Source organism: Cimex lectularius, unplaced genomic scaffold, assembly GCF_000648675.2.
Source record: "Cimex lectularius strain Harlan isolate CLEC.00 unplaced genomic scaffold, Clec_2.1 scaffold118, whole genome shotgun sequence".
NCBI lineage: Eukaryota > Metazoa > Arthropoda > Insecta > Hemiptera > Cimicidae > Cimex > Cimex lectularius.
The window spans coordinates 578809-606723 of record NW_019392720.1 but is presented as its reverse complement, the minus strand read 5'-3'; the positions used below and the strand labels follow the sequence as shown (position 1 = coordinate 606723).

Below are 27915 nucleotides of genomic sequence, written 5' to 3'. Positions count from 1 at the left end.
CAATTTGTTTCCCTAAGTCTTTTCCGTACGTTAAGTTAAACATCCATTGAGCTGTTGCTTCGCATTCGAAGATGATATGAGTGGCTGTTTCCTCCTCCTCATTACATAATCTGCAGATGGGTTCATCGCTGTATATACCCATGTTGTGTAGATGTTTTCTCAGATGACAGTAACCGGTTAGTAGTCCTACCACTCTTCTGAGTTTTGCCCTCACCATTTGCACTAGTTTTTTGCCAATCTTGGTGAGGGTGTTTCATCATAAGTTTACTATGTCTAGCACCGCTAGAGTTTATCCACTTCTCTTTTTGTTTTGCTTGGATCCATTCTGCGATGGAGGATTCTATGTTTGTTTTTGTTATCCCAAGGATAGGTTCGGGGCCTATGTATGGTCTTATAGATCTTCCTCTGGCCAGTTTGTCTGCTTCCTCGTTACCCAAAATTCCTTTGTGCCCTGGCATCCAAGATATCATCAGGTTGTTGTGCTTTCCCAGGTTTTGAAGATTTTGGATGCATTCACTGACTAGTTTTGATGTAATTCTTTTACATGCCAATGTTTTAATAGCTGCTTGACTGTCTGATCTTATGAGGATTTTTTTGTCAGTGTAACCTCTTCTAAGATTTTCCAGGGCACAAGCATTGATGGCATGTATTCGAAAGACCGAAGTATACTTCCCTAATGAGTTTGATTGCTCATATTTTGGGCTTGTACAGAAAATGCCTGACCCGGTTCCTTCGTTTGTTTTGGAGCCATCTGTGTACCATATCATTGTATCTGATGCTCTCCCGTGTTCTTCCTCTCCTTTATAATCTGTTGAGACTTTATAGAAAGTTGTGAAGATTGTTTCCGGGATCGTGTAGTCAGTCCCCATTTCTAATAATGGGTGTCTGATTTTGTTTATTATGGTTGTATGCCCGAATTGTTTAGTTCCTTTCCAATTTAATTGTTTTTGGAGCATAAATGAGCTTTTCCTAGCCTCTCCTTGTATGAATATTTCTAGTGGAGGTAGGTTTAGCAAGGTTTCTAATGCGTTTGTAGGGGTTGTTCTCATCCCACCTGTGATACATAGGTTTGCTAGTCTTTGTATGCTGCCTAATGTTTGGGTATTGGAGTTGAGTGTAATCAGTTTTTTTGTGAGATTGATCATTGCAACTGGGCTGATCATGGATGGTATGAGTAGAAGGCGTTCACTTATTTTGAGATTGGTTGGACCTGAGCTATGCTGGTTGGAGCCGGACGGAATGACAAATATATTTTTCATAATTGTTTCTAATAGGGGTAGGTTGAGTTGGGTAGTTGGTGTCCGAATGGATCGAGGTCACGATAGCTCAAGTGGTAGAGTAGCGGCGTATCTAGCCGAAGGTCGTGGGTTCAAATCCTGCTCCCGACACCAACTTTTTCATTTCAACCAATACCTTACATAAAAACATTAATTAATTGAAAGAAGTTATTTGGTCAATCAGACCACGAAATATAATGGATTGTTACTAACGTTGTAAGGGCATCCGACTAAGTACTCTTGAGACTGCCAGCAACCACATATTATTTTGAAGTTGGTACACCTGTTGCTTATTTTGTAGATTAAATAATTGTTATTTGCCTACTGGAAAGAATAGCGACTAGGGTGGGTAGTCAAAGTTTAATGAACAGCAATAAAAAAACTGCCCCCTTTAATGTCAACCAAAGAGGAGCCATCTTTGTTTTCAACTTATTCATCGGGCTTTGAAAGATGGAGAGAAGTGTTTTTTAGGGAGTAACTTTTAAACACCATAAATAAATTACTACAGTTTAATAGTTTTTAACCAAAGTGACTTGTGATTTGAATCCTACGTCGTTCTCAGATTTCGGGTACAATTTTGAAAAACGATGATATTTGACCCGGCCTTTACTTGCGTACGAGAAGGTCTTGTTTGCTTTTACCATTATTCCAAGACGCAATGTGAATTTGCCTTCCCTCATGATTCATTACATTTTTGTTTAAGGTGAAAAAGCTAAAACCGACGAGTCAATAAACCACCTGTTTTCTCCGTAAAGTGAAAGAATTGCTTGTTTTTCGTTACTCTTTGTTTAACCTAGTTTTTTAACCTTATATACCTATAAACCGTCAATAATACTACCTTACATAGACGTTGGCACATCGAAGAACGGTAACGCCAACGTTTCTCTTCCCCTTGCTTAGTGTTCAATTTTCGTATTTAATTTTTATTTATTTAGAAATCGTGAGAGATGCGGTCTGGCGTGATGTAGGTTTCAGAAAAACATTTTCTTTATCGTGCCAACGTTTCGATCTTCGGGGGCGAGTGGGGGGTCATTGTTGGGACGCTTGATTTTTATAAAGCCCTCCAGTCCCCGCTGCGTTGGCTTGGGCTGCTTAGGCCAAATCCGCCTGGCCCCTTTGGTCGTCTCCACCTCATCGGGCTTCATATAATTATTTCTTTGGCCAATGCATAAAGCAAGGTCAGAAAAAAAAAAAAAAAAAACGTTTCGATCTTTATTGAGATCATCTTCAGGGCCTGGGATTTACAAACATTGAATTGATTGAATATATAAAATATATTTTGCATTGTATAAATTCACTTTTCCACATCCAAAATGTAATTGTAATATGTAAACAATGTTTGTAAATCCCAAGCCCTGAAGATGATCTCAATAAAGATCGAAACGTTGGCACCATAGAGAAAATGTTTTTCTGAAACCTACATCACGCCAGACCGCACCTCACGATTTCTAAATAAATATCGATTAACGGTCACTAATCACCACACATTTCGTATTTAAAAAAAAAGTTTATTAACCTTTTATAACTTTTAGCAATTAAACGTTTATTTTATGTTGGTGATACTGGTGGCCTATGAAATTAAATTAGTTGTGGCAACCTTTCTGTAAGCGCAAGATCTATCAGTGTTTACAGAACCAATAAAATTTCACTTAACTTTCATAATAGAACTTCACTAACTCGTAAAAGTTTGTCTTTTGAGTGATTTTGTATTTGGTTCGTTTAACTTTCTAATAAAAAAAAATGTCGTAGAGTTTTCAAATATTTTTTTCTATTGTTGTAAATGTATAGTACGATTAACATTTTATGAGATATGTTGGAATTTATGGAATAAGTCGAGAAAGATTGAACTAACCTAAAAAGTGAAATATCTCGGATACAATTGTGAATCAGACTTTAGACAATAGGGACTTTTTAGTCCAATTTGTGATGTAAAGTCACCTCCTGAAGTACTGACTTCTATTCACGGAACAGCCTGGACAAAAGTCACTTCACTAAACAGAAATAACCCGCCACTGATGATGGCGAAAAGTCGAAACGCACCGAAAATAAACATGTAATCTGTCGAATACAATAGAGACTTTGGCCAATACGGACTTTTTAAGCATAATTTGACATGTTTTTGACATCTGTTTACGGGACATCCTGTATCCATGGGTCTCACCCCGTTTTCACAAAAACTACTCATGCAAAAAAAAATTGTTTCATATGATATATTTTTATTTCCAGCTCAGCCTATTTTATGAAAGTCGCGAAACCCATTGCATATCCGGTTGAGAAAAATGTTAGATATTTCACTTTAAGTACGAAAAAAAGAAAACACATCGTTTCTAAACTAAAAATTAATTTCTGACCATGATGGTCAACAGAGTGAGTTAAACCCTGAAGGGTTATTTTCAATTTAAAATAACACAATGGACTAAGATTAAAAATATACTCGACTGAAGCGTAACAGGTTGTTATTAACGACATGAAAAATTAAAAAAAAAACACGTAATAAACACACAACACACAGATTCAAAAGCTCAGTAACATAGTCAATAGTTAATTAAGGTCATTTTTATGGGGTGTATGTGTACAAATGTTCAACAACAGTCAATTTGTGAATCGATTATTTTAATGGGAACTACAAATGCTCCACTGAATATGATTATCTCTTTCCAAGGTTGTCTGCAATGAGAGGTCGATACGAAATATCTCATTTCACCCGAGAAGGTTTTAAATGCCGTGTATAGTTTTTTATTCATACTTATTTACCCGCAATACGGATCGAATTATTCATTCTAACTGGTGGATGTAACAGGGGAATGATTTTGATATTAATTTGTTCCATGAATTCGTCTATCCTCCGTCCCTGGGAGGTGCGTTATTTTCACAAATTGATTACTTTACTCTTCGGTAGAAATCTTAAATTTAACGATAGATATTGAAAGAAAATATCTGGTAAATATGGAAGTGAATTGACAGCTCGCCGTGTTTGTACCTACGGAAGTAATTTTTCGCCAATATCCTCCAGGCTGATGATCTGATGTGTCCATTTTGATTTGATCTCTACCCCTCTGTTTTTTAAAATAATCGTTAATTATTCTTGGGGAATATCAAATTCTCAATTATTCTTCGTTTTATGTGAACGTAAGTTCTATCATAGGTTTAGTCAGTATATATTATGCAGGGTGGGCGACCAAGACCCGAGGGGTTAAATGCCTGGGTAGACTCGTACCCCATCCCTAAAATGTCCGGGACTTGGTCGGCTCACGTGTCCTGCATAAACCTCTTGGACTTGTTCACAAACCCCATGATTTTGGACCATTTTATCTCGGGGAGTGATTTGGTGATGTCCTTTCCTACAAAGATTTCAAATCTAGACCTAGCATACCTATCACATTCTGCGAGGTAGTGCCTTGCCGTTTCTTCTTTTATTTCACAGAAGCGGCAAAACGGGTCCAGTAGAATACCCATTATGAAGAGGTGTCTTCTCAGTGGGCAGTGGCCCGTCAGAATACCTATCAGCCTTCTAATTCCCTTCCTTGAGAGAGAGAATAGCCATTTCGATTCTGCTGGTTTGATCGCCTTAACAAACTCTTTCGATTGCCTGTGTCCGGGGGATAAATTCCACTCCCTAAGGAATTGTTTCATGCCCCAGTTATTGATACTCTCTTTCGCTGTGCTCATAGAGTGAGGTAATACCGGTTGTGGCCCGACAAACGCAGTATTAGAACTTTCTTTGGCTAGGCCATCAGCCTTTTCATTGCCATGGTGTCCTTTATGTGCTGGTATCCAAATAAGGGTCACCTTATTCTCAAACCTGAAAGAGATCCTATTGATAAGATCTATAGTTTCCTCCACTAGTCGTGAGGTTGACAAATCTTTTTGTAATGCCCTAAGACTTTTAATACCTTTTCCCTTAACTTTATTTTCCATAAGTGTTCTACAACACACTTGATGGCCCAGATTTCCGCCTGAAAAACGGAGGTGTTATTGCCAAGAGGGGAGGAGATGCTGATTCCTAATTTTGGTTTAGTCAGTAACATTTACAACAAAAAAACCAGGGGTCGGTGGCCGCAACGGTTTAGTTGTTGACACGGCGCCACTGATGAGCGCACTGTAAGGTAAAGGTCCCGGGTTCGAACCCAGCGGCCCTGCATTCGAACCCGACATACTGACAAATGAGCTTTTTTTTTTCAAAAACACCGGAACCCGAGGGTTTATATGACCTATACTGGCGTACCCTCGTAAAAAAAAAACACACACAATGAACATTTGTACCATAGTTTTTGATCGTAAGTAAATTTTCTCATCTCGGAATGGGCCTTCTTTCAAGTTTTAGAATATGCCCGGTGAATTTTTTTTACAACTCAGTTAAGAAAAAACTTATGGAAAGCTACGAGTAAAGTAACTTTTAGAATACGATGTAATACTTCTGAAAAGTTTCTTTTGGTTCCCTTTTATTTGTCTTTCAAATTATAAGAAGGAGGGGGTTAGCAGTGTTATAAATGTATAATAAACTATGTGAAGAGGTAAGCATAAATCCCTCAAACAGCAACAAAAGTTTATAGCATACATCTCTCATCTCGTTTACTTGTTAAAAAATCATTATTATTTCTACATTATTAATTTTAAAAAAATACAACAACAACAGAACAAAACCTATAAATCTGTTTTGATGTATAATAAAGAATTATTAATACTCTATATATTCGTTCGTATATTTACTTTCAGATTAATAACACTTAATAACTTGTATTTCAAGGGGGTCACTATGTGGCGCCCGCCAGTGTTGGGCAAAAAATAGTCATGTCTAATGATTAATGATTGATCACTCAGACCGTTAGTCATGATTGGTAGTAAGTGACTAATTTAGTCATTAGTCGCCATATATGATTGATGGCTAAATTAGTCATGACTAGTAATTAAATGCGAGGCATGACTAATTTAATCACAATATAGTTAGTCATGACTAAATTTCGACAAATCATGCTCAAATGGGTGCTAAAAAAATGAAAAATACACTTCATCTCTTTTAAAAAATTTTCTAACAGAAATTTATTTCATCAAAACGAAAATCCTTCAACACCTTATTTAACAAAAGTCAATCTTCCAATTATAAGTAAAACTCCGTCGTTATGAGAAGCCAAAAAATAATGATAATAATAATAATAATAAAATAAAATAAAAAATCCTAGAACAAGCTACGCTTTGAAAAGTAAATATGTTTACATAACCGATCAATGGAAAAAATATTTCTTTGAATTAAAATTTATTCCACTTAAAAGGAGAGATTTCTACATTATTTGGAAAATACACCCCTTCTCATCTCAAAATTGTTATCCAGAATCGGTTGGATTTTGGTAAGTTGGTCATTGTAGCCAGAGTTGGGCAAAATCAAACTAATTCAATCATGATTAAGGATTTTGATTGAAGTTTAATCATGATTGAATTAGTCATGAGTAAATTAATCATTATATGATTTATTCATACCTCGTGATTGAATTAATTATGATTAAATCATATAATGATTAATTTACTCATGACTAATTCAATCATGATTAAACTTCAATCAAAATTCTTAATCATGATTGAATTAGTTAGATTTTTCCCAACTCTGGCGCCCGCAACGGTTAGGGCGTTGACATGGCGACTCATCACTAGAAATGTCCCGGGTTCGAATCTCACAGGCCCTGAATAGGTAAAATTATCGAGAGGGTATGTATATTTCCAACGCATTGGAGTTCATTTCCGACAACTAAAGCTCAATGAAATCTTTTCCATAAATTAAACTTTATGTAAGGTATTGGTTGAAATGAAAAAGTCAGTGTCACGAGCGGGATTCGAACCCACGACCTTCGGCTCAATAACGCCGCTGCTCTACCACTTGAGCTATCGTGAATTCGATCCACTCGGACAGGAACTCCCAATCTCAACTCACCTTTCGAATTTTTCCCGCCTTTTTGCCATTTTTCAACCAATACCTTACATAAAGTTAGAACTCACAAAAATACAGAGACTTGCATGCATCTGCATAACGAGAGCAATGAGAACAAGTCCTACAATTAGCATGGAAAAGATACTAGGATTAATCCCCCTACATCACATGGTAGAAAGGACAGCACAGAAAACCATCATCAACTTTATCAGAGAGAAACCTACAACAGGAATAAAACTGAAATGGAGAGACAGCAACAAACTATGGAAAGACCATCCATCACTCATGGCTCCAAGAGGATCCAACATGAACAGGATGTTTGAATTTAGCCAAAAATTCCGAATATATCTGGGTACCAAAAAAGAATGGGAAAGAAAGGGAAATAACTCCTTTAAAAATGGCACCATCCTCTAGTACACAGATGGATCTAGAACACAAGAAGGTACGGGGGCAGGAGTATTTGGACCCGGAACCAATGGGAAAGCACACCAGTATCTTCCAAGCTGAGATTCATGCAATGGAAAGATGTACCCAATCTAAGTAAAGGGTACAAAAACACGAATATAGGTATCATGTCAGAGAGCCAAGCAGCCATCAAAGCTCAAGTATCATTAGTTCAAGGATGGTGCCGAACTGCAAAAACAAATTAAACACACTAGGTATGCAGAATAAAGTCAGCCTTTGCTGGGTCCCAGGACACATGGGAGTAGAAGGCAACGAGAAAGCGGACACCCTTGCAAGGAAAGGGGCTGCCACACCGCTGATAGGACCCGAACCCTTCTGTGGGATAGGAATCCACACTATTAACGAATATCTCAGACAGAAGGACAAAACGAAAATGAAGGAACAATGGAATTCCTTCATTGGACATAGACAATTCAAGAATCTTCTAACCAATTTTGGCAAGAAAGAAATCACAGAATGTGTCAAAGGAAGCAGAAACAGACTGCGAATCCTGACAGGATTCCTAATAGGACACTGCAAAATAAATGGACACTTAAAGAAAATTGGAACAATGCAAGATGGCACATGTAGATTCTGCAAGGAGGCAGAAGAGACACCAATACATTTACTGACAAACTGCGGAGCTACATTAGCCCGCAGGAGGAAATGTTTTGGGATGTATAATGTGACCATAGAAGAGCTTCAACCACTGAAACCGGGCCTATTAATAAAGTTTCTTGATGAAATAGGACTCACCGATGTGCTTTAGGCAGAGAATGGGGGATACAATAGCTCTTAAAGGGCGCAGTATACCATACCCGGAAAAAATTACATCTACATCTACATCTACATAAAGTTTAATTAATTGAAAGAGGTTATTTGTTCAATCGGACCACGAACTCTAATGGATTTTCCATAAAGTCCATCTTGTCTCATAAAATGTTAAACCTATCGTAAATTGGATTACACCAATGGAAAGAGAACAGAAAACACTACGAAATTCATAGGTATTTTTATTGCTAGCTTAAGCAAAACAAAATGCAAAATTTTCTAGAAAATAAACTTTTACGAGTTGCAAAGTTCAGTCTAACTTCACTAGTTTTCGTGGTCCGCTTGACCAATTAATTACGGTTTTTATTTGATATAAAAAATCTAACGTTTAATTAACGTTTAACGAAGGTTACAAGTTACACTTAGTTTTTAATTTATTAAATATATTATATTTAATGGTGTGATTGACAAATTACTTCTTTCAATTACTTAACATTTTTATGTATGATTTTAGTTCAAAAGAAAAAGTTAGTGTCACGAGCGGTATTCGAACCCACGACCTTCTGCTGGGTTCTAAACGCGCTCGCGTTCCAACTTTTTCATTTCAGCCAATACCTTACTTAAAAATATTAATTAATTGAAAGAAGTTATTTGGTCAATCGGGCCACGAAATATAATAGATTTAATTGTTATGTTATTCATTTTCATACGGTCATGTAAGAGGCCAATTATTTTATATTGTAAAAAATTCCCAAATATACAGGAGGTTCACTTTACCATCTTATACATATTTCATGCCATCTCATAGGTTTTTTAATGGTTTAAAGAAACGGTTAATTTAAAATGTAAAAAGTTTATTTTGAAGTTAAAAAGAGAATGTCATATAAAAAATTATATAGGTTCGCCAAAATTACCATTTGCTCAAAAACGATTTATCATAGAAAAAACAACAGATTTTTTTTGTACCATAAGCTGTACATTGTAACACTGCAATAATTACATTTTCTTTCAATTTCTTAAAAAAATGAACTTTTTTTTCAAATGGTAACCGATATTGTCATTTCCAGATTCCTTAAGTTCTAACGATTTCATGATAAAAAAATTTCAAAACCCGTTCAAAAAACGTACAGATATTACACAAAGGACACACAGTTTTTTGCCAAAAGCTTGTGCTAAAAAAATATTGTTGGAATATTTTTTAAAAATATTAATTGTATATTATGTACTGAATTTTTTAAAGTTCACTTATCACCAATGTAAAATTAACGTTTAATTACTAAAAAATTTATGTATGAGAAATTAAGTACATGTGTTTACAGCTCATTAGTTGTGGCAACTTTTGTGTAAGCGCCATGTCTGGCAGGCATTACAAGGCCAAGAAAATCTTACTTAAACTTTAGACAAGAACTTTACAAACTTATAAAAGTTTATATTCTAAGTAATTTTGTAGTGTGTTTGCTTAAAGTTACAATTTAAAAAATTAATTTCATGCGGTTTTCAATCGTCGTACTACTGTTGTAATAAAATTTACAGTGAGTATTAACATTTTATGAGATCTGTTGGAATTTATGGAATAAAGTCATGAAAGGGTCAACTAACCTATAAAGTGAAATATCTTGAGTACAATTTGGAATTTTGGACAATAGGGTCTTTTTAATCAAATTTGAGATGTATAATAACCACCTGAACTACTGACGTCTGTTTACGGACACCCTGTTAATTTTGTCCAAAACGAGAACATTTTTGGTTTGCCAGTAAGACAGGCAAGTTTCGGCTTCTAGGAACATTCGGTGCTCTCTCTCTCTCTCTCTCTCTCTCTCTCTCTNTCTCTTTCTCTCTCTCCTCTCTTCTCTCTCTCACACTCTCTCTCTCTTTCTCTCTCTTCTCTCTTTTCTCTCTCTCTCTTCTTTCTCTCTTTCTCTCTCTTTCTCTTCTCTTCTCTCTTTCTCTTCTCTTCTTTCTTTCTCTTCTCTTCTCTCTTCTCTCTCTTTCTCTCTCTCTCGTCTCTTCTCCCTTCTCTCTTTTCTCTCTCTCTCTCTCTCTCTCTCTCTCTCTCTCTCTCTCTCTCTCTCTGTATGATTGCATTTACAAAATATTTATAGATCGGAATGAAAATAAATTATCAAAAGGCACTTTGCCGTTATTGAATAAATAAGGTTTCAATCAGGAATAATCAAACATACACGACATTGTGCATAAACTGAAAACAAATTTCCACCACGACACCCATGTTGTTTACATGAGTCATAGGTCCTTAGGATTTATGGCCTTTTAAGTTTAATCAACTCTTAATAATTATTATTATCGATTTATTTAGGAAACGTTAAGCACTTTATGGCTTTACGATCCTTGAAGGATTAAAGGATTACTACTGTTGATGTCTTAACTCGGTGTTTCGATTCTTAGAAATATTAACGATGTTTGTTATTTGTTAATTAACACAAAGGAAATCTTCTATTCAGTTGAACTTTATTACCTTAATTCTTCAGAAAAGTTAATATCCAAGAGGAATTGTGTTACTTCCCGTTTAAATGTGTTTGTTTTAATTAAATTTATAAGTTTGTTTTCGACAGTTTCCCAACCTGAAGGGTCCCGCACGAAAGGCGTCAGGTTAAATTACAATGTAAATGCTCTAGAAATTGATCAGCGTGTTTTTTTTCCCAATCCTTAATTATTTAAATAAGCGTGGCCGTGTCAAAAGAGCAAACGGCAAAATGTAAGATGTGCTTTACAATATAATAAATACTTTTAAAAAAAGCCAGTAGTTAAAAATTGTGTAACAGTACATAAAATGAACATTCCAAATTGAATAGAGACTTTCTTTGACATTTCAAAATAAAAGGTGTAGTGATTCTATATTTGTTCCTAAGGACAAGTTAACAAAGATTTCTATAAAGAAAGCACTTCAATAACTTAAAAGTTTGCTCGACGAACTTTAATAAACACTTCATTTATAAGCATAAGTTTACTGAAAAAAAACTGAAAGATCTATGCTCTAAAGAAAAACAGATTTTGGAATATAAAGAAGGGCGGTCTCAATAAATTAAGAGAAATTCTCCCATTTGCTATTCCGTTTGTAACAGATACCTTCTTTTCCCCGGACCTTGGGCAAAGTATTTTTTCTCATCTTTTGTTACCGTTGTTATTTTCGCATTTCAGAAATGCTTATTCGTGGCAGAATTCTCCGTTTAAATTGAACATCTTTATTTCTCTTTTGCGTCTCAATGGGTTATTCTAAGACGGTTGTAGTCACTTTGGAGAAATCTGGCCATTAACCGTATTTCAGAAGTATCTAATCAACACCGGTATTCTTATTTGTACCCATGTTGGTGGTTCTTGTCATAAGATCACACAAATATCTTTGTGTCTACCTTATGAATCAGCAGAGTGGCATTTGATATTCATATTGTAAAATAGATTTGGCATGTGCCGCAACAAATCGCTTATTGTTCTGGTAATGAATTGTCAAAAAAAGAAAATGTGCCCTCCTGTGGAATGATGCGTTTTATCAATGCTATTTTGTTAATATGTACATAATTACATATTTAGGAAAATTTAAAATAATTTTTGTTGTCCAATTCTATTTATATCTTAAGCGGCCCATAGACGGTCAATATATTGTACAATATAGTTAGCACAATAATTTGACGGATGCCCCTTAACGTACAATAATATTGTACAAAATTTTGTTTGTGCAATGAACATGAATAATTTGAAGGTGATATTGAAGTTTGTGCAATATTTTCCACTTGTTGATACTTCACAAACTGACCGATATTGCGCAATAATGCCAACAGACGGTGCAATATTTTCCAGGTTATACAATATATTTTCAACTTTTCGTCAATCATGCAATGTATTACACAAACTTTCAATATCGTCTACACATGATCAATTAAATTGCACAACCCAAAATATTGTGCAATAATATTGATCGTCTATGGGCCGCTTAAAAACGATAAAAGGCCAGCATAACTTCCATTCAAGAAAACCCACCTTGGTGCCTGACTCTCCCTGATGGGTCAGGGGGAGCACCCACCTTGGTGCCTGACTCTACCTGATGGGTCAGGGGGAGCACCCACCTTGGTGCCTGACTCTCCCTGATGGGTCGGGGGAGCCCCCACCTTGGTGCCTGAGCGACTCCGAGGTTGGGCTCTGATCGGGCGCCATCGACTTCTTTGGTCATTTCGGCGCGTTCCCTAAAACTAGTCATCCTTACACTCACTCTTACAATAAATACAAACATACTCCTATGTACAAACTCAATCACACATGCATATCCTCTGTCTAGAATCCGGGTCGGAGGGTACTCGATATTCCGCCCCGACCCGGCTTGGCGGAGCAGCGGTGGAGCCTTGAAATAATATGCTGCACCGCCGCCCAGCATACTCCTATTCTAACATAAACTTAACCTAAACGTTAACCTATTTTTTTTCCCATCCACCTCTTCGCCGTACCTAAGGGAGACCCCATACCGGCTGACCACGGCCACTAAACTAATTCAAATGGGATGCAAATTTAGGGGATCTTATTGTGCTTAACGACTTCCTTCGACCTTGCCCTGAAAGGGAAGACCCAAGGAAGAAGGGAAATTTTTTTTATTATTATTAATTTATCTAATCTAATAGGTCTCCCCCTTGCTGGTTAATCCTTTTGAATACACTTTCTAATAAATACAATATTTTAATAAATAAATAACAATTATGGGTACAAGGAGTAACCAGCCCGGAATTAAAAGTTCAGGGAAACGCTAAGATCTAACAAGTAACTTATCATAGGAAGAAAGAGAAAGAAAGAAAAAACTAATCAGGTACTTTATCCACTATAGCTCGGCTAACGGGCTTGAGGACCTCAAACATCCTCTTTTCTTTAACCAGTTCGTTGAGGGTCGGTGGCCAAGTGTGGCGGAAGAGGAGCTTTAGTGGTTCCCTCACACTCTCAAGGAGGGGGCAGTTGAACAGTCTGTGTTGGACACTGTCATCAACTCCGCAGTCGGGACACAGTGGACTGTTAGCTCTACGGAATCGGTGCAAGTAAGCGTTGAAATTTCCGTGACCTGTCATTATTTGTGTGATCCAGAAATCTGGTTGAAACCACTTTGCTCTTGCTCGGTCCTCAATACCGGGTAGAAACTCGTGGGTTAGCCTTCCCTTGGTGCTTCTGTCCCATCTTTCCTGCCACAAGTTGTCTATCCAAACTGTAAGGATCTCCCGGATCTGCTTTCTAGGTGCAGTTCTTAGCCTTTCCCTATCTGATGCATCCAAATTTACCATTGTTGGCTCCTTTCCATCTCTTAGCTGCCGGATTGCAATACTGTGGAGGACAATGTCTATTGGTGCAGTGGAAGCAAGGACTTGGAGGGCGTGAGTAGGGGCTGTCCTATAAGCTTTAGTCGTTCTCAGGAGCGCTATTCTTTGACTCTCGAGGATGCTTCTGCTCCTGCTTTGCAATTTTGTTCCCCAAGCTGCTCCTCCGTACGTGGCAATGGGCAGGTATACGCTTTTGTAAGTGACAGAGAGCGCCCTTGGACTCAGCCCCCATTTTGATTTCGCGATCGAGCTTAGTTTCCTACGTCCAAACGTTAACCTATGAAATAAATACCCCACTATATATAACCCATTATCCCAATATCTCTCAAAAACCTAAAACGCTTTTCTTTAAACTCGCTGCCATGCTCGAGCGTTCTCCTACAGTCCGGCGGTATTCCATTTCTGTCCCTGTACGGGGCTGACACAAATGAATAACTTAAAAATGGAAATTTCAATAAAAGATTCTTAAAAAAAACATTGAACCGCTGATCAAAAATTAAAGCCAAACGATTAAAATTCCGACTTGGACTGACCATCATAGCTAAGTAAAAAATCAGCATAGGAAATCTGAACCGAACCCAAGAAACTGAGACAGAGTTGTCAAAGAAAGCCGTAGCCAATGCTTCAAAACTTAGTCTTATACATAAAAAACTGTATGAGCTACTAGGCCGCAGTTCCAAATTATCGGTACAGTATATAATCAAAATTTGCAACCTAATATTTCGACCTTTCTTTCTCTTCGGGTTCAAAATGTGGGAATCCATAAAATATTCCACCATCAAAACTTATAAACCTTTCAAAATAACATACTGCGGAATATACTACAGTAAAAAAAAAAAAAATGAAATAAGATTACACGTACATCACAAAATTGTTTAGAAAATTATCTAGGCACAGCGAGTTGGAAAATCCCATTACGAGGTATATAATGACCCACTTCATTAGCAAATGTAAATTATTCGAAAAGCTAATCAATTTTTTCTGCAGTATCATATTACCGTGTTATTTTTGGAGAACACAGTTTTTTCCCCCGTCAAATTAACCCTTTTTAATTTGATATTACCCTTTTTAAACTTCAAATTCGCCCTTTTCAACATCTTTTTAACATCAAATTCCATTTTAATTTAGTAATCCTTTCGTTAAAGCATTAAAAAGATATGGTTACTGTAGATCCAAGATTTTTTTAAAATATAAAATAATTGTTCTATATGAAAACTAATTACGATGAAAATTAAAAATTATATAATATTAAATAAAGAAACAAATGATTCTTCTTTTATTTTGACCTTTTTTTTAAATATGAAATAATTGGATTGATAAAAGCCTAATGAAGTTAAAATTATGTATAATTAAATATTACAGTGAAGCATACTTATTTTAGATCTCTCTATAATATTAAAAAAGTTTTGGCTAAAGTGCGAGAGAAAGAAGGACCTACACACAATTTTAGTGCTGTAGAAAGGGAAAAAGAATGGGGGAGGGTAAATGAAAATGGTTTTAATTGTTCACTTCTCTCACTATTTTCTAAGTTTAAACTTTAAGAAACCATGTTCGTTGTTAAGAGGAACGTTTTTACCAGAAAATAAGCCTAATTTGAAATTTGTAAACAATCGCTATTAGCACTTATTTTAATCCGGAAGTTAGTTAATTTATGGTTTTTTCGGATTAAAATTGTGAAAGATTGTTCGCGAGGACTGTAATCTATTTTTTACATAGTATTAAATAGCTATTTAAGAACAATCCAATAACACAAAAACAGTAAAAACGGATTGCAATTCGCGATTTTAGGGAAGTTTTTGATTATAAGAGCTCATCCATCTCTCCTCTTTTTTTCGAGGGAACGGATATACAGTATTTCATTATGCCTTCGCCTGACAACGTGTTCAAATCAAATTCAAATCAGCCCTTTTCGGGGCTAAACTTAAGCTGTTTTAATCAGCCTTTTAATCAGCCCTTCTCAGGGCTAAGCCCGGCTAAAGTTGAAGTAACCGCTGACGGCAACAGTCTATTTAGGGCATCGTCGTTGAACATTTACGGGCGGGATGATTTTATGGAAAGCATGATGCCCTAAATCGTCGTTCCGAGTGGAAACAATATTGCAATGTAGGCTCTGATCTTTATGATAAGATCGTTAAATGTGAGTATGAATATTTCAAGTTAATGAAAGTTAACGTTAACCATGGTGGCCAGGAATTGTTCGCCGCCACACGAGTCCTACAAGTTGTGTTTAAGCATTTGAAGTAGCATGGGATAGTAAAGTAACCACTATCCGCGAAACTGGGCCGATTTTTCATTACTTTATACTTTCATGGTCACTGTGACGTGTTTCAACGCAATTTCGATGAAGGCAATCAATTGTCAAAGAATCGCTCACGATAGACGTCGAATAACTTGATGTAGGACATGTTTATATGATATTGGTGTCGTGCTGCATTGTTGCAATAAGTATTAGCCACTATCAATAGGATATTTAGAGATTTTTTTTAATCGTGCATTTGCTGGGAAAAAGTTTATACTGGGTGGAGACTTTCGACATTTTTTAACCAATCGTAAAAAGGAGGCAGGAGAAAAATTTGTCATGCTTAAAACATAGTCTGTTATGGAATAGCTTTCAGCAATTCAAATTGTACAAGAATATGCCTGCGAATAGAGATTCCATTGAATTCTCAGATTGGTTATTAGATACTGTAAATAATATCATAAACTCACTAATTTCGTGGTCCGCTTCACCAATTAATATATTACGATTAATTAAGGTATTTAGTTGAGATAAAAAAGTCAATGGCACGAGCGGGATTCGAACCCACGATCTTCGGCTAGATACGCCGCTGCTCTACCATTTGAGCTATTGTGACCTCGATCCACTCGGACACCAACTTCCCATCTCAACCCCACCTTTTGAGTTTTCCCTCCTTTTTGCCATTTTTCAAGTAGTAGTTAGTAGTAGTTAGTAAAGGAGGGAAACTCAAAAGGTGGGGTTGAGATGGGAAGTTAGTGTCCGAGTGGATCGAGGTCACGATAGCTCAAGTGGTAGAGCAGCGGCGTATCTAGCCGAAGATCGTGGGTTCGAATCCCGCTCGTGCCATTGACTTTTTTATCTCAACTAAAAACCTTAATTAATCGTAAAATATCATAAACATTTGAAATACCCCAAGACATTTTATGCGATAATTTAATTGAAGAGTTTTATCTATTAAATTTATCCGAGGAAGACATGAGTAGAGCTATATTAGCAGCTGGAAACAACGAAGTGAAAAAATCAATCATCTTATTGTGAAAGGACTACCATGGGATGTTAAGTGTGTTTCAATAGATCATGCTGAGTCACTAGCTGATGGCAAAGCTGTCAATGAAAACGAAATTTTACAGTATCCATTAAATATTTACAATCAATGAAACCTTCGGGTTTGCCTCCTGCAGAACTAAACTTAAAAGCAGGATGTAGATGCTACTGAGAAATTCATGCGTAGGAGATTGTTTGTATAATGGGACCAGTTTGATAGTAAGAACAATTGGTAGGGCAATAATACACTGTGAAATATTTACAATAAAAAATGAAATATTGTGAAATACCCCTCGAATATATTTAGACATACAAGGAGATACCGAAATGTTCTTAGTTTTGGTTGCAATTCCCAGTCTGTCTAGCATTTGCTATGACTATAAAATAAGTCACAAGGACAAAGTTTGGAGAAAATAGGTTTGATTATTAATTAAAAAAACACAATATTTACACATGGACAATTGTATGTAGTGTGTACGACAAAGATGGTAATTAAAATAGAATAAATGAAGAGGAAAATGCATAGAAAATATTGTTTGCAGGTTATTTTTTCTAGTGAGTCTGCCAAAAATAGAGAGGTGCAGAACTTTTTGAGCTTATTTATTTGGAGTTGCTTTTTATTTTACTTATTTAAAAGAGTGTGATAATAAAAATTAGTGGGGGCTCCGCTACGGCTAGCGCCTACTAGCTTTTTTGCGAGGTGGTGACTAGGCAAGTAGGCAAAAAACTTAATTAATTAATTTTCAAATCAATTTTCATAAGGTCTTCTAAGAGCCCAAATATTTTATATCTAATTTTTTTCAAAAGAAGTTATTTTACTTTATGTGCTTACATTTCATACCATCTAGGTTTTTTGAATTTTCAAGAAAGGCATTAATTTGAAACTATAAAGGGCTCGTTTGAATTTGAAAAGGGGTAATTTGAAAAATGGTATGTAAAGTTTATCTGAACCGATTTTCATTGTTTTTATTTTTTTTTTAGTCAAATCTAATGTTGCTTTCATTTGAAAAAACAAAAATTTATAAATTTAAAAAAAGTTAATTATTGCAATATTTGAAAGAAGAGCTTACGCTAACGCAATATTTTTTTTTCATTCAATGTTGAGCAGTTTTTACTACGCTATTTACATAGACTGCTGTATATAAAACGTTTACATATTCTACCTTACATTTTCGATTTATATAAAAGTTGTCCTTTTCCTCCCTGTTAAATAGAAAAAAGCAACTACAGAAGCTCGTCTTGATTTCCAGATAACCCTGCTCAATTACCTTTTTCTCATACTTAAAAAAATTATATCAAAATTATTTTCACTATTACATCCTTGACTGTTATCTGTATTGTATTCCATGGGTGAAACATTATATTTAGAAATAAATTTTATGCTTTAAAATCAACCTGCATGGCGTCGGAGATAAAAAAAATTCAAAGGACAATTTTCAATTATTAGATATTTATGTAGCAATAGTACATTAATTTGTTGAACCAATTTATGATTCCGAAAAAATAGATGCTAGAATTCACCATTTTATTCATTTAATTGTCTAAAAACTTACAAAGCCTTGCTGGTTTGTTTTAAAAATTACGATTTCTATATATGTAAAAACTTGGGTATTGTGGGTCAATTTGATAAATTTAATTATAGTTAACAACGTTTTTCTTTATTTTCAGGATAGTGGGATGTGTTGATGAACAGTTAATCCAGTCAAATATCTATCAAATGGTATGTTAAGTTTGATTGAATAATTAGTGTAAATAATATTTCTATCTCTGTTGTAAAAATTTTATATAAAATTTTAAAAATTTTTTACTAGGACAAACACATACAACCTGGTGTTAGGGTGTACTTTCACTAAGAAATTCAACACGTTACATTTCTTTCAACTGCATCATCAGATAATCATCAGTTTGTTAAATTCATAATGAATTAATAATTTTATTAGTTAAAATATTTATGGAGATGAATTATCAAAGGCAGAGTTTCTTTTATCTTCTAACCAAAAGGAACAATGTACGTAATCAAATTTGACATAAAACAAACAGCAGAAACCTCAGAATAAGTTAAATGAACCAGATACATGCTTTGTTAATGCTACATTATTAATACATAAAATAACATGATATTGCCCTAGGTGTATGACTAACTATTTTCACTGGTTTAAAATAATTCTTTAAACATTGTTGTTAATGATCCAGTTAAAAATGGGTAAATTAATTACTTTTATAATTCTATGTAGCAACCTCGAAGGAAAAAAATGAAAGCTTTTAATTTAATATCATTTTAATTCACCTTTAATTTGTTAGCATGAATGGAGGGACTTATCCCCAATCACCCTGATGAATATCGTTGAGTACTTTGAGGTTGATTGAATGTAATTTATTAGCAGGACTGGAGGGGCTTATCCCCAATTACCTGGGGGAATATCATGTACTCTAGGTTAGTTAGTGAGTTCCTCACTGAAGATGGCGCAATGTCAAAAAGTTCTGTGAGTAGAGACAGACCCAGTAAGTGACCCTGTGCCGGTTCAACATGAGTTCACCGACTCGCAGATCAATTACCATCATCAACTCTCTATGTTTTTACTTGGTCCTAATAAACCAAACTGATTTTTAATTTTTATGTAAAGTGTGGTTGAGGTGAAAAATTAGGTGTATTGAGCCGAAGGTCGTGGATTCGAGTCCCACTCGTGACACTAATTTTTCATTTCAACCAAACTTTACGTAATATTTATAAACCAGTTTAAATATGGTTTACTAGAAAGTACTAAAAGCATAGATTATTATTGTAATTTATTAGCATGAATGGAGAGACTTATCCCCAAATACCCTAAGGAATTTTTACTAATCTGGGGTAGTGAGAATGAATGTGTGAATGTAATTTATTAGAATTAATTAAGGTTTTTAGTTGAGATAAAAAAGTCAATGGCACGAGCGGGATTCGAACCCACGATCTTCGGCTTGATACACCGCTGCTCTACCACTTGAGCTATCGTGACCTCGATCTACTCGGACACTAACTTCCCATCTCAATCACACCTTTTGAATTTCCCTCCAACTTGTAAATTGCTATTTTTTTTCAATGGTGGTTGTCAAATATGTCGAACTGGAATCTCTTCTCACCTTTTATAATAGTCATGTCAAGGAAGTTTATACCATTGTTGTGTTCAATGTTATGTTTTTATGTAATTAGTTAGGGTACTGTTGTATTGATTTTAGCCAGATTTTCTGGGAGGTATTTCTTAAAATTAGCTGCACATGAACAGATCTTATTCATTACATTCTGTAGTATCCGGTCCAAACCATTTATATACAAATTCGTATATACTATTAAAGATGCTTTTTTTTTATGTCTTTTCACAGAGAGTGAGGTGATGAAGTGATAGGGAGCAATGGTGGAACGGGAGGCCCGGTGCCTGGCTTTGGAGCAAGCCTATGTCCATGAGGTCTACCATCAGATGGGAGGGGGGGACCAAAGGCAGCATCCTCCATGGCCCCGAGTCACTCAGTTCCTCAACAAATTGGAGCCAGGATCCTTAGTTTGTGATGTGGGTAAGGTGAAAATTTTATACTTTGGAGACCATGTTGGCCGTTAATTGAAAATACACATTTACAAACTGCCTTGCCTGATTTTTCAAAATCCAAGTTGCAACGCTTTCAGTAATGTATTACGACAGCCTAGTGCTTTGCCTGTTGTACAATAATGTTGAATTATCAGTAAATGTATTAGTTTAATTAATAAAAAACATAATTTTTACAAATAAGGGTTATATCAATGCAATTCAACTAGTTTACTTTTCAAACAATTGGTCCATCCTTCTTCTTCTGTTTAAATCATGTTTCTTATTTTATTATTATTCATACTATAGGGCTTAAAGTAAAACTTTCTACAGGCATCATGGGTGAGGGATCAGATAGAAAATTTAAGTGCAATGCAACAGGATATTCCACGACTTTGTGGTCTGTGATGACCTCAGTTCATTAGGCTGACACGCTATCCGCTTATTACCTCAAAAGTATTAAATCAAAGTTAAATGAAAATAGCAAAGTGAAAGAATTTTTAATAAGTAATGGAGTCTATAACTTTGTTTATGAGGACAACAATTCAACCCTTACATTATGTTCACTAATTTCGTGGTCCGCTTGACCAATTAATATATTACATTTAATTAAGGTTTTTAGTTGAGATAAAAAAGTAAATGGCACGAGTGGGATTCGAACCCACGATCTTCGGCTAGATACGCCGCTGCTCTACCACTTGAGCTATCGTGACCTCGATCCACTCGGACACCAACTTTCCATCTCAATACACACCTTTTGAATTTTCCCTCCTTTTAGCCATTTTTCAAATGTCGTGTAATCGGATTGGATTCTCGGCGACAAATGAAAGGGTTGAGCAGCGGCGTATCTAGCTGAAGATCGTGGGTTCGAATCCCGCTCGTGCCATTGACTTTTTATCTCAACTAAAAACCTTAATTAATTGCCTTACATTATGGTTTTATTTATTTTTATTACTTTTTATCGTTTTTAGGAAAAACCTGAAACATGTAAACTTTAATTTTTTTTTAAATCAGTTTCTTAGGTGTGTTAGGATCGGGGTTGAGGTCCATTTTTTTTTCTTCCAGAAGAGGTTATATTAACCCAAGGTAGTTCAATTGTGAGTTGATTTGAACCCTCGGGGTGCTGATGTGTATGAAAAAAGCCCATGTGTTAGTATGTCAGGTTTAAATTTAGGGCTGCTGGATTCGAACCCGGGACCTTGCAGTGATGAGCGCCATGTCAACACCTGAACCGTTGCGGCCACCGTCGCCTTCCATATTCAGAAAATTAAACTATTGTATTGTTTTGTTATTGTTGTTGTTTAACAAGAGGAAACATTAGTTTAATTTTCTAGAAAAAAAGGACCTTAACCCCAATCCCAGCACATTCATAAATGCTAATTTTAATAAAAGTTCATATGGTATTTTATATATGTCCCATATTAAAGTATATCTAACTGTACATAACTTTGATTTTGGTTTTAAGTTTTTTTGTTGCTTTAAAGAAAGGGTTAATTTGAAATTAAAAATTTTTAATTTGAAGTTCAAAAGGGTTAATTTGTTGGTAAAAAAACTATATAACAAGTGATCAACATCAATATATAACAATATCAAATGAATTTAATTTTGTGACGCAGGACTATTCTTCACATAGATTTCTTATAACCTTATCAAGACAACCTTCCATTTTTTTCCAGGATGTGGAAATGGAAAGTACTTAAGCATTAATCCATCAGTATTTAAAATTGGAGGAGATAGATGTAGCAGGTTGGCTGAACATGCCCGAGAGGATCAAAATGAAGTGAGTATAAATTTCCTAATTGCAACATACATTATATTCTAATTTTAAGTTTAGTAGATACAACTTTTTAATAAAAACAACCCTATGTTATAGGTTTTGGTCTGTGATAATCTTGCTTTACCCTTCCGGGATGAAAGTTTCGATGCTGTGCTTTCAATAGCCGTTGTCCACCATTTTGCAACGACTGAAAGGCGAATTGGTGCTATAAAAGAACTTGCACGAGTTCTAAGAATAGGAGGAAGACTAGTAATAACAGTGTGGGCAATGGAACAAAGGCACAGGAAGGTAAATATTCCCTAGAATTATACAGCATGCTACAGTTTTTTCATATATGTTTAAATTCTTCATTTTGTTTTGTTGCCTTTTTTATGTAACATTATGGATCATTTGTTTTATTTTTAATAGGCTAATTTTAGAAGATATGTAAGAGATTAAAGACAATACTTTGTTTTCGGTATTCTAATCCATAATAAATGAGAAATAAATGTACATAATTTTGATACAGGATGATGAAATGTCATAGCACAAACCATCATGTTTAATATATCACCAACGTTTTAAAATTGGCCAGGTAAAAATAAAACAAATAATTAATATAATATGCTGTTAGATAAAGCATTAACACAGTTTATTACTTTATTATAATATCATTTACATATAAATGGATTTAAATATGTTGTCTCTGCCATCTTTTGCAGTAGTCACAGAGGCCTTGTGCAATCTGTTTTAGTTTAAACTCAATGGCTATACTGTGTTTGCCTGGTCATAGAAATAAATATTAAATTGTGTTATAAACATTCACTTTCTTCTATGAAAGAAGACCTCTGCTCACCTGACACATGTATAATTTTTTCACACAAAAAATGTGAGGGTAGTGATTTTGGTGCAAAGTTGTTGAAATTGTATCAAGTGGGACACTAAAAATACATCTATTGATAGCCGATTATTTTGGCAGCTTATACTACTGTTTAAGTTTAATAAATTATTTTAATTTCTCTGTTTATTACATGCACTATGAATTCTAAACGAAAATGTTGATTTAGTTTGAATCTCAAGATGTATTGGTCCCATGGCATCGTCCAAAGACACTCAGTACTCCCTCTCTGGAGTTAACTCCAACTACAACTACTAGTGAAGAGGATTCTCACCATCACTTGTATACTGCATGTACGCACACTTCAGATAGTGATTCATGCCGTTCAGCTCGGTGAGAAACATAGAAACAATCAGTAAATAGAACAATTATAAATAATAAATCCATGAATCAGGGGTGCTGGAGCGAAGCGGAGCAAATGTAAGCACAAAGAGGTTGCTCCTTCACCAAGTAGTTCATCATTATCAAGTCCAAATGAAAGCTGCTATAGTTTTGTCCGCAGAGCACTAAAGGTATGTTTCCGTTCTTAGTGAAATTTTTGCTTCAAATATAATATAATTTCTCTATAATAAATATATGGCCTATATCTCCTTATTAACAAAAGACCATGGAAATATACCCTGTGCAGCACACAAGTAACCGTTAAACATATACTGATTGACTGCAGACAATTCGTGCTGCACAGAACAATGTATGGCTTTTCTTGGAATTTCAAAAATGTACTATGGCAGCAAAAAGTTAAGTTAACTGAAGAGCAAAAATGCGCGTGGTTTTCCTACCTGAAATGAATGTATTTATTACCGTGAGAGTTGAGTATGGGTGGGTAGGTTATGGCGGAAGATGAGGTACCATAACCACAAAACTAGGTTAGGATTGTTCTGTGAATGTTTTGAGACTTGAATGGATGTATTTATAACCTTGAGTGTTGAGTATGTATGGGTGGGTTGTGGCAGAATTCCTAATACCACCTACTAAATTAGATTCACTAATTTCGTGGTCCGCTTGACCAATTAATATATTACAATAAATTAAGGTTTTTAGTTGAGATAAAAAAGTCAATGGCACGAGTGGGATTCGAACCCACGATCTTCGGCTAGATACGCCGCTGTTCTACCACTTGAGCTATCGTGACCTCAATCCACTCGGACACCAACTTCCTATCTCAACCCGACCTTTTGAGTTTCCCTCCTTTACTAACTACTACTTGAAAAATGGCAAAAAGGAGGGAAAATTCAAAAGATGGGGTTGAAATAGGAAGTTGGTGTCCGAGTGGATTGAAGTCACGATAGCTCAAGTGGTAGAGCAGCGGCGTATCTAGCCGAAGATCGTGGGTTCGAATCCCGCTCGTGCCATTGACTTTTTTATCTCAACTAAAAACCTTAATTACTAGTATTCTACTAAATTAGGATAGGTGTTTTTAGAGTGAAAGGTGGGAGGCACAGGAGTAATATTAATACCTCAATGGCTCCTCAACTTTTAACTGCACATAAGATATAAAATGTTATAATCACTATGACTGTATTTATTAGCATGAATGGGGGTGGGACTGCAGTGTAATATCCAGTCCCTGAACCCCCCAAACTAAGGTTAGGCTAAGGTTGAATGCCTGGGTATGCATCAGTTTTAGTGCCTTTTCACCACGTGTGGACGGGTAAATACGAGTAGAAATCAAGTTCCAGAACTTCCATCTGAAAGATCACCAGGCCTCCTTCAGGAGAGCCAATTCTTTTCGTCATGCGCTGGTAACTAGCCAACCGTAAAATAAATAAATATATAATTTTTTTAAAGTGCCCTAATTTCTTGTTATATTGCCATAATTCTAACCCTGCTGAGTGTACATAAAATAATGTTATTGTTATAGTTGTAATATTTTTCTATATCTTTTATTGTGTCAATTTTACCCTTTGTTAATTTCAAAATAGCCATTTTTAATGTAAAATTCACCTATTGAAATGACGAAGGTGGCTTAGTATGTAGATTCACTTTTTGTAAAAAATGGTTCTACTTGAAAATTTGTTTACAACTATCTCGATTTCAAGCTTAAAGCTCATCATCACATTGAAAGGAGTTACAAGCACATTGCACATCTCGTAAGAGTGATCCCGCTGATCAACCGCCAACACAACGTTTCAATGAGAAGCTGGATTTTATTGGTGCTCAATTTTGAACATGTGAAAGTGGGAATTACAACACAACTAAATATTATCCTAATAAATAATCTAATAACATAATTTTAAATTAGTGATTAATTTTATTGATTAATTAATAAAATTAACATTGATAATAAAATTAAATAAATTAATTAGAATAATTTGTACTTCAAATATTATTCAGGTACATATTTAAAATAGGAGGAAAATCAAAATCTTTTAGATTATTTATGCATTTTTCTCCATGGTAAATTTTAAATTTTTTTAATTTCAAATTTCTCCAAGTTCCCTCCATTTGTTGAAACTGTGTAACACTGTTGTATTTAAATTTAAATTGTGCTCTGTTTCATTTAGATGATCCTTATCAATCCAGGACTAACTGGAGTAAAAAACATTTATATATAAGAAAATTACACTTCACACTTGCATATTTTCTCTGCTTCACAGAAAAACAATGAATCAAGGCTTTGTAACCTGTCTCTAAACTTATCCTACCTAATCTGATTTCATATGCCCCCCTAACCCTACCTAATCTAACCTAACCTATCCTTAATTCTGTCTAACTAATTTCACATGCCCCCCTAACCCTACCTAATCGAACCTAACCCATCCTTAATTCTGTCTAACTAATTTCACATGCCCCCCTAACCCTACCTAATCTAACCTAACCCATCCTTAATTCTGTCTAACTAATTTCACATGCCTCTAACGCTATCTTACATAACCAAACCACAACCCTAACTACCCTAAAGTTTAAATGTTAAAACAAGTCAACCTCTTCACAACCGCACCAATATTTGTCTGTTACCCCCACCCCAATTAACCTTACCTGTACCTAATCTAACCAAACTGAACCCAGTCCCTAAACCTACCTAACCTCGAGGTTGAAGGTTTAGAGGAGTTTGCCTCTTTATGATTCATGACTGGTCTCTTGTGCACCTCCATCATTGTCTAGAGCTCTTTGTTAAGTTTAAGGCTTTTTACCAGATCCCACAGATTTTCTAAAGGTGTGTGTACCTTCAGGTATAGGCTTTTTCTTTCCCAGAGTAGGACCTCAGGCCTTTGCACCAACAGAGGACACCCTTATTTCTTCTTCTTACTGCTAAAATAAGCACAGCTTGTTCTGCTGCCCTTCCCCTCCCAGTTAATCAATCTTAACTCTACTTAACCTTAACCATGCACACTCCCCAGTAATGAGAAATCGATATCAAAAATCGTCACTAAAAAAAGTATAATTATATTAAAATTGTTAAAAGAACAAGCAGTTGTGACAACTCATTGATCACTGGTGAAAGACGCATAGACCAATGATAAATATTCTGGTACTCCTAAAAGTTTGTATTGCAGAGATACTTCCATGAAAATCAATGGCGAAAATGGAATTTTCACGATTAAGGATCGATTTCCATATCAAAAAATATTTACACACCTTATATAAGGTCGAGTTCTTCATCACTTACCAACAGCAGCCCATTTATTTACACCAGAAAAAGTATTAAAAACAATTCCAAAATTTTTTTATAGGAAGCAGGAGCAAAACATGGAGGCTCATACTCCACAGGGCCTGAGACATCACACTCGTCTGCGCCCCCTTTTTTGCTGGGCCTATTATTAAAATTTGCGATATCATTATCACAGGTAGGGGAGAGTGGGGTCAGAGTTGAAGGAGCATGTTGATGTGTTACAAAGTTCTTAACATATAATATATTTAGGCAATACAATTGCCTTCATCCATGTAGCACAATTGTATTAGTTATCCTTATACAAAACAAAATAGGATTGTTCAACCGTTATTTTCATAGACTACATTTACAATCATTGCTTGCTAATAAAAACATTACATTTACATTAATATTAATAATACATACATACATTTTGTGAGTTGCGTGTTTTAATTATTGTCCTAGATACCTCAAAAGTTTCTGTGAAAAATGAGATGCATTGTTAGCATGATATTCCATGATATTCCTCCTATATATATAAGCTAAACTATATTTGGTGTTTTATTAAGTTTATTTTAAGTTCTTCTGTTTTTTCTTTATGCCTGTCTTTTTTCAAAATATCTTCAATTCTTAAAGAATTGTACAATTCTGTCTTCAAACTGTGTATGTTTTGATTAGTCTACCCACTGTCCCAGGCCCAAGTATTATTAAAGAATCTAGTATTTTAAAGTAAAACTCGTTGATTTAGATTTGTTAGGTGATTTGGCCAAGTGATAGCGTATATTTAGCTAGTTAAATAAACTATTATTACAAATTGTGATTTTTTTAGTCTTATTTTTCAATTAATATTAATCTTGATATTATCTTGGAAATAAATATTTATAATTAATGTAAAGCAATTTTGTTCTCATGGAATTTGTATTAATAGAATGTGACATCAACATTTTTTTAATTAAGTTTATAAGGCACAATTGACTAGAATTTATACTGATAATGTGACTGTAATAATTGGTGTAGTGAAGGGGTTGATGTATATATGTTTCAATTATTCTTTCAGTATTCATAAATAACCAAATGAAAATGTGTCTCTTAATAATATGGAACTTACGAT

At 35.2% G+C, this 27915-nt stretch overlaps 1 protein-coding gene across 3 annotated transcripts in view; it reads left to right on the top strand.

Moving 5' to 3' along the window:
- The window catches only part of LOC106667224, a 112078-nt gene that overhangs the window by 75439 nt on the left and 8724 nt on the right, over positions 1-27915 (top strand). The window contains exons 3-9 of one of the 3 annotated variants that reach the window (XM_014395048.2): positions 18673-18724; positions 20362-20550; positions 22235-22338; positions 22432-22623; positions 23382-23545; positions 23607-23724; positions 26887-27000. In XM_014395048.2, the coding sequence (XP_014250534.1) occupies positions 20391-20550; positions 22235-22338; positions 22432-22623; positions 23382-23545; positions 23607-23724; positions 26887-27000 (852 nt within the window). In that variant the 5' untranslated portion in view covers positions 18673-18724; positions 20362-20390. Of the gene's footprint in view, positions 1-18406; positions 18725-20361; positions 20551-22234; positions 22339-22431; positions 22624-23381; positions 23546-23606; positions 23725-26886; positions 27001-27915 lie in introns of those variants that run through there. The other 2 variants (XM_024226626.1, XM_024226627.1) reach the window with 2 other exon arrangements.